This window comes from Bos indicus, chromosome 19 (genome assembly GCF_029378745.1).
Source record: "Bos indicus isolate NIAB-ARS_2022 breed Sahiwal x Tharparkar chromosome 19, NIAB-ARS_B.indTharparkar_mat_pri_1.0, whole genome shotgun sequence".
NCBI classification, from domain to species: Eukaryota; Metazoa; Chordata; class Mammalia; order Artiodactyla; family Bovidae; genus Bos; species Bos indicus.
Genome location: NC_091778.1, coordinates 10,061,078 through 10,069,541, shown reverse-complemented (window position 1 = coordinate 10,069,541; position 8,464 = coordinate 10,061,078). Strand labels below are relative to the sequence as shown.

General features: G+C 40.8%; 1 protein-coding gene across 1 annotated transcript; it reads left to right on the top strand.

The window, feature by feature from the left end:
- The first annotated feature begins 3,330 nt into the window (after positions 1 to 3,330).
- Positions 3,331 to 7,106, top strand: SRSF1 (serine and arginine rich splicing factor 1). The gene is made up of 4 exons (XM_019981365.2): positions 3,331 to 3,655; positions 4,069 to 4,253; positions 4,615 to 4,787; positions 4,990 to 7,106. Exons 1-4 carry the CDS (start codon positions 3,462 to 3,464, stop codon positions 5,182 to 5,184), a joined length of 747 nt encoding a protein of 248 aa, XP_019836924.1. The 5' UTR covers positions 3,331 to 3,461; the 3' UTR covers positions 5,185 to 7,106.
- Positions 7,107 to 8,464: the final 1,358 nt, after the last annotated feature.

The following is an 8,464-nucleotide window of genomic DNA, read 5'->3' as shown; positions in this document are numbered from 1 at the left end:
TAAACTCGAATCAATTGTCTAGTACACCGTTTAAAGAAAGTTTGCTACAGAAAGAGAACTGCCAGTCTTTACGCAGCGCTATTCCGGCAAGAGATCTAGAGGGTATGATTTTTCCTGTATTTGAATAGGCACACTTGGTCGTGGGACAGGAATCCTTTATCAGGTTTCACCAGGATCTGAATGAACTATCTCTCAAAATGATCCACCTCATTTTGTTTTGATTCCTCACTTACTTATGAAACTTCCTGACTTGCTTTCTAGACCTGACGAAGTGTTTTCTTGGCATATACAATCTGATCATCCCCGTTACCAAAAATCAATCTGCTTCACCCTCTGCCACCAACAAATGAACAAATGGTTTGGTTTACTTGCTTTCTTGTTTTTTACTCTTCTGGACTAAAGCATGCCAGAAAACTCTGGGACACTGATAGTATAAGATCACACTCTTAATGTAATAATCTCCAAGCTAGTATCATCCTGGGAGACCTTGATAAACAGCCATCCATGACCTTGGTCATAGACCTCAGAACCTATAATTTGGTTACACTCAAATACAACAGGCCAATAAACAAACAAGAATGTTCTATTCACTCTATTAAATTCTACTTTGTATTTCTCTAAACTGAACAAAATCAGAAATGACTGCATTAAATTGGACAGAAAGAAAAGAAAGGGAAGTCGCTCAGTCGTGTCCGACTCTTTGTGACCCCATGGACTGTAGCCTACCAGGGTCCTCTGTCCATGGGATTTTCCAGGCAAGACTACTGGAGTGGGTTGCCATTTCCTTCTCCAAGGGATCTTCCCAACCCAGGAATCCAACCCGGGTCTCCTGCGTTGCGGGCAGATGCTTTACCATCTGAGCCACCAAACTGGACGAAAACAAATCAAATTAAATTTGTGGCTTTCTTATTTTCTGGAATTAAAATACCTGAAATTAAAAGCACCTATGTTTAAATCACTGCAGTTATTACTGATTTAACATTAATCAACAGAAAATCAACCTGTATAATCATAAATGGATGGATAAAGTTAGAAAGAAACTGTGTTCAGTAAATAACTATTGAGTACATCTGTTCAAACAGTGTCCCTTTTGGTCAGCTTCTCATTTTAAAAATTATCAGGGTCTTCTCGCTCTCTTTCTTGGTCACGCCTTGGCATTTGGGATCTTAATTTCCCAATCAGGGATGAATCCAGTGCCCCCTGCAGTGGAAGCTGGAGTCCTAACCACTGGACTGCCAGGGAATTCCCAGGGTCTTCTCTTTCTAAATTACAAGCCCAGTTTAAAAATATGTCAGTGAAGGCATTTGAGTCAGTTTTAATGAGGTGGATGAACCTAGAACCTATTATACAGAGTTAAGTAACTAAGAAAGAGAAAAACAAATATTGTATATTAACACATATATATGGAATCTAAAAGGACGGTACTGATAAATCTGTTTGCAGAGCAGCTATGGAGACGCAGACATAGAGAACAAACTTATGGACAAGGGTGAGGAGATGAGGGAGAGGGTGAAATAAATGGAGACAGTAGCATGGATGAATATATACTAACATATGTAAATTGAGAGCCAATGGGAATTTACTATAAGACCCAGGGAACTCAAACCAGGACTCTGTAATAACCTAGAGGGGTGGGACTGGGTAGAAGGGAGATTCAAGAGGGAGGAGACAAGTATACACCTATGGTTAATTCATGTTGATGTATGACAGAAATCAAACCAATATTATAAACCAATCATCAACCAACTAAAAATAGATAAGTATTTAAAAAATAAAAAGGCAATAGATAAAATATGTCAATGAAGGATGATTTAAAGGACAGACAAAAAAGTACACACACACATACACAAAATTTTGTCAACTATCACAGAAATTTTTAAGGACTACCAAAGATCCTCCATGGATCTGCTGAAGAGCAAATTAAATTTGTATTTTGGAATTACTGAGAAACATTTACTAAAATATATTCAATCAACTTACAGAACTAAAAACATGACTTCTAAACAATCTTTTTTTTTTTAATTTCAAAGGCACCTAGATTTCTCCACCTAGTTTTAATAATGTTTTATAGTATCTTTATAAACTGCCTTACATCCCTGAGGAGACGGACTGTTACAAATAAATACATCAACTGAAGAAAATCATCCTTACACTTAGGATGCAGATCTGTTTTAGCATATTTATTGACTGCAGATTTGTTGTTTTAACTTGAATTCATCACTAATAATTTAAGGTCCCAGCATTTCACATAAAAATCCAGATTTCAGATAGATGTCTCTATAGGAAAAAATGTAGGAAGTCCTAATCTCCCTAGACCAGTACACTAGCAGATCAGTCCAGAGCAGCAACTGTGGTCTTCAGCGGCCACAGTAGTTCTCACAAGTTCATTGGGCTCATTCATATTACTTGAGAGGCCTGCTAATGAGTTCAAAAAAGGAAGGAACTTCAAGATTCTGCATACACACAGGCAGGCGCGCGTGTTTTTTCTCGTTCTTTGAAAAGGGATGGAGAAGTAACAGGCACAATTCATTCTGCAACCTTCAATGCACCTTTCCGATGCGTTGGGCCTAGTAATAGGCGGTGAAAAAAAGAAACAGAGATCTGGGTCCCAGGTGGTACCACCACCGATTGGTCAGAGCAGGATTCGCCGCCACTAACACAAGCAATGTTGAATGTAGTTATTAAATATATACAAAGCTCTGTGCTGAACCGAAGGTAGAACGGTACTTGATGTAGAATCTGAGGAATCTAAGCTCGGTTCCCCTATATTACACAGTCCTCTAGGCAGCGCACAGGTTCACAGGAGACGGGGCGGAAACACAAAATGATGGCTTGCCTCCGCACAGAATCACAGACAACGCCGAGTCCCGAACTGGGCGCAGTCTCCTAAGACGCCCCCGTTTCCGGAGCAACCGCCCGGTCCCTCCCCCTTTGACTCCGCCCCCGGGGGCGTCTTTCCCGCCCAAGGCCGTTAACACCGCAGAGCATGGTGGGATAAAGCTATAGGCTAGGTTTCATAAAATCCTTCCAAAGCGCCTTTGCTTTAAGAGACTTATTCCTGGGAAAATTGATTATTCTTTAGGACTCGACAAGATTAATAACCCTCTTTTACAAGTGCTCTGCCCTAAATCTTTACCACATGGCTGGTCAGTCCCTTTGCAAAGCTCTCGGCACAACGGGAACGCGGGAACTTTTTTCCCTTCGCGCGGAGGGTGACGTCGCGCGTGTGCCAGCGTCCCTTTCGCAGCACACCCGTTACGCTCTTGCGCGTGCGCAGTGAGATCGAATAGCTGCTTCCTCCCGCTTCTCTTCCTCCCTCCCCCCCATATCCGTGCGCCGAGCTGATAAAGGCGCCATTTTGGAGGGGCCGCGGGAGACGTGGTGTCGCGGCGGGCTCGCTCTGCCGTTCGCTAGGCTTGGTGGGAAGGCCTGTTCTCGAGTCCGCGCTTTTCGTCGCCGCCATGTCGGGAGGTGGTGTGATTCGTGGCCCGGCAGGGAACAACGACTGCCGCATCTACGTAGGGAACTTACCTCCAGACATCCGAACCAAGGACATTGAGGACGTGTTCTACAAATACGGTGCTATCCGCGACATCGACCTGAAGAATCGCCGCGGAGGACCGCCCTTCGCCTTCGTTGAGTTCGAGGACCCGCGGTGAGGCGGCCAGGGACTTGCGGCCTTGAGGATATAGGTTGGAGTAGTTGGGGAATGCTCCAAGGCCTTAGAGAGAATGGGGACGTGGGCTCTGAGGTTGGGAGCAAGACGAATCGCCCGTGCACGAGTGAAGCGAGGAGCCGAGGCGGTGAGGTTTCTCTGGTGACTGGGTCCCCCGGGCGTCTCCAGAGCCGGCTCGCGGGCTCGGAGCGGGAAACTGAGGCGCTGAGGGCTGCTGTAGTGGTCGGGAGCCTGGTGTACTTCTGGGTGGGGGAGGGGCCGTTGCTATTATGCAGCGCATGTGGGCTCTTCCACCCCCGGTGCGCATGTGCGGGGCTCTGTGAGCTCCCCGACGGAGTTAGCCACCCCTCCCGGTCCTTTTTCTTACCCTTCGGCTTTCTGTAATCACGCAGGGATGCGGAAGACGCGGTGTACGGTCGCGACGGCTATGATTACGATGGATATCGTCTGCGGGTGGAGTTTCCTCGAAGCGGCCGTGGTACAGGCCGAGGCGGCGGCGGGGGTGGAGGTGGCGGGGCTCCCCGGGGCCGCTATGGCCCCCCATCCAGGCGTTCTGAAAACAGAGTGGTTGTCTCTGGTGAGTTGACCGTTCGTGCGGGTTGATGTCACTTTTGGACAGATACCACACTTTAAACTTTACTTGCATGACCAGTTTGACAAATGCTAGTTTTCATGCTAGGTCTTAAATTATTTTAGTCGCATGGATGAATTCAGTAACCAGGAATTACTGTATTTGAGATTTGGCGAATTAGATTGCAATGCCTAGAATATGAAGAAAGTTACTTTCCAAATAATTTGCGGCTTTTAATTCTAGAATTTTGAATCTTTAACCTAGGATGTTAAAACTAATCATTAATTTTAAAGTAGTCTTGGTTCTAATGTAAATTTTAACTTTAATGTGAAATACTAGAATAATTGTTGAAAAAAATCTTTTTCAGGACTGCCTCCAAGTGGAAGCTGGCAGGATTTAAAGGATCACATGCGTGAAGCAGGTGATGTATGTTATGCTGATGTTTACCGAGATGGCACTGGTGTCGTGGAGTTTGTACGGAAAGAAGATATGACCTATGCAGTTCGAAAACTGGATAACACTAAGTTTAGATCTCATGAGGTAGGTTATACACTTATTCTTTTTATTGGCCAGAATTGGATACAGTGGTCTTAACTGTGGAATTTGAAGGTAAGATTCGGGCAAGGGTGTCCAAGTAAACCCAGTAAAGTGCCTCTGGTTTAAATACGTTGTATTCATTCAGCATGCCTGAAGACAGGTGAAAGCTTAGATCTTTCAATCGAAAGTTCTGTCTATTCAATAGGGAGAAACTGCCTACATCCGGGTTAAAGTTGATGGGCCCAGAAGTCCAAGTTATGGAAGATCTCGATCTCGAAGCCGTAGTCGTAGCAGAAGCCGTAGCAGAAGCAACAGCAGGAGTCGAAGTTATTCCCCAAGGAGAAGCAGAGGATCACCACGCTATTCTCCCCGTCATAGCAGATCTCGCTCTCGTACATAAGATGATTGGTGACACTTTTTTGTAGAACCCATGTTGTATACAGTTTTCCTTTATTCAGTACAATCTTTTCATTTTTTAATTCCAACTGTTTTGTTCAGAATGGGCTAAAGTGTTGAATTGCATTCTTGTGTAATACCCCTTGCTCCTAACATCTACATTCCCCTCATGTCGATAAATTGTATTTTAAGTGATGTCATAGCCAGGATTGTTTAAATTTAGTTAACTCTCCATGCTCTTCAGACTGTGATATTGTGTAAATGTCTATTCTGCTCTGGTTTGTGTGAACTGGGATGTTGGGGGTGTTTGTGGTTATCTTACCTGGGGAAGTTCTTATGTTTATCTTGCTTTTCATGTGTCTTTCTGTAGACATATCTGAAGAGATGGATTAAGAATGCTTTGGATTAAGGATTGTGGAGCACATTTCAATCATTTTAGGATTGTCAAAAGGAGGATTGAGGAGGATCAGATCAATAATGGAGGCAATGGTATGACTCCAAGTGCTATTGTCACAGATGAAATTGGCAGTATTGACCTTATACTAAAAGGCAAGGGTTTAAATTGATTATGTATACATCTACCATAAAACACTTGTAAGCATCTTATGCAGTTACCTTTAGCTACAATTGCTTTGCTCTTTAAACCTTGGCAATTGTGGCAAAATTACATTGCCCATTTTGTAACTATTTTGCTCCCTTCCCTTTTTTGTTTTAATAGGGACTAATGTGGGAAGAACTGGCTAATTTGTCATAATGCTTAGTTACAACTGTTAATGTGTGACCTGCTGTTGGTGTACATGTGGGTACAGGGTGTCTTTAATTCCAACCAGATAGAGTATAATATCAATACTGCTAAATCTGCATGTCCTCTGTGTGACTGATATAGCGTTGCTACTTCATTTTTTAAAGACAAAATGAAAGCAAAATATAGAATTCCAGCATATTGGTGTAGATAATCTAGTTGGGAATAATTTTAAGTCTCACCTTCCCCTTTAAACTAGTATTTGTAATTGACTCATGTTTAAAATACTTTTAATTTACAAATTAAATTACAAATGGGAGCGTTAGATTTAGTTTAGACTTAGGGGGGTAGCAGTACCAGTAAACTTTTCAACTACTTAACTTTTTGCAACCACAAAACCTGTAATACGCTGTACAGTAACAAGTGTTGGCATTATCAGTTGAACTGTAAATATAAAATGCTTCTTCCAATTAGTCTCTATGATGATTAAGTTTCTAAAATTTATCAGAACACCATTCAGAAACTTGTTTTGGGGAATTTGATAGTTATTGATGTACATCTGTTAAACTGATGACAGACATAACTCATCATTCCCCAGAAACCTTTTTTGATTACAGTATCTAACATTTTGCCTCCTCTTTTTTGGTTTTGCTGGTTATAAAGGTTTGGATTGGAGAGGGCTCACTGGATCCCAATCCTTGGAGCTGGATCATTGGATTCAAATCATAATGTGGATAGGATAGGGAGGATGAATTACAAGGATTCATGGAGCGGGATCAGATTACCAGGAACATAGGAGTGGATTCCTGCCCCAACCAAACCGCATACGTGTGGATTTTTTTTTTTTTTTTTTATTCAACTTAATTGGCTATTCCAAAGATTTTTTTTTTCCTATTTTTGACGATTGGAGCCCTTAAGATGCACGATGGAATTGTGTTTTGCATTTTTGGTAAAAGGAGCAAAGCGAGGACCTGGAGATATACGCTGGAGCAATCTCCTTGGAAGGATTCAGCACGAGTAGATGGTAAACATTTAAAGGGGAAAGGGGGGGTTTGTTTAAAATAGTAAATCAGTAAGTCACTTCTAAATTTAAAGAAAACAAAATTGGAGTTGAAGAATAAGTAGGTTTCCAATTGGCTGTTGCCGTTTTTCTTTGAAAAAAATAAACATTTTTTAAAAAACTATGCATGGTTGTCCTTTTTCCTCTTGTAAGATTTTTTTACTGGGTGACTAGTCTCAGTTAATACTTAAAACTGATAAGATTCTGATTTTTGTGTTTGTGTCAGTAAATTAAAGGTTCTTGAAAGGAATTTGCTAATAAATGGTATTAGTTATCTCTTACTGTTCATTGTAAAAGTCTTCAGGGGAAGATAAAAAGTGAGAATAAGATAGTTGTGTATGTAATGTGGTAAATGAAGGGTGATTTAGTTTCTGGAGGATAAGCTTCAAAGCTTTGGTTAAAAATGACTTAAGTTTATGGATACTGCTTATTTTTGGTAATTAGCATAGAGTTTTGTGTAAAATCAGGTAATGACTAGCGAATGTTGGTATTATTAGCCTTTGAGTTTCTCAATGAAAATAATTCATCTCAAAAATTGGTAAGTATTAAAATTCAGCACAGATTATAATTCTTAACATAAATTACATTTACTGTTTGAAATGTGAATAGCCCACTGGAAGATTTAACTGTTTATTTGAGTGAATCATTGCTAATAAAAAGCTGGGCATTCTTTAGAATTTTGCCTTGGAACTCTTCTTAACCATAAAGTTACTATCCAAAACATACCAAAGCAGTGATGACATCTTGTCACCTACTAGTTTTTGTATCTTTACTTGGGAGCCCCTTGGTGCTAAATTTTCATTTAGAGTTGGGGGAAGGAGGGAGTTTTTACTTAGTATTCCTGATCTTTTTTCTTCTGATGTCCTGATAGCTAGTCACAATCATCAGACCACTTTTTGTGCACCTAGAAGATAGCTAAATCATAAGATTTCCCTGGAGTGTTAATTATAATTGGAAGCAGAATTTAAGACTGCTATTCAGGTGATGTGATTTAAAACCTAGGAGACACTAGAAATCTTGGTAGTGGAGACAACCTAAAGATTTGCATAAGGTCACCCAGCTAATACATTTAAATGAACCTTGTGGAATGTCTGGAGGAAGAGAAGGGATAGTAAAGTCAAGATTAGGATTCCATTTTTTAGAGCACTTTGTATAGATCCATTAAGGGAGTAACTAGTTTTAATGTAGGAATTCAAAATACAGTGTTCAAGAGTAGACAATATGTAAAACTAGGTTGTTTCATCTGAGTTGGCCAAAAAGTTCAAGTTTTTTTGTAAGACATTAAAAGAGTAAATGATTTTGTAAAGAGCTAGACTTTAGCAGGCCCTGAGTTCATTTGTTTTCATTATTTTGTAAACAGGACCAAGATGAAAATTGCCCTCACTCAAAAGTTGAGTGCATTTAAGCTAAGTTGAAAGATGAGCTCTACTTTAGGAGTTTTAGTAGTCCCAACCAGATTGAAGTGAGATGGAGAATACTACT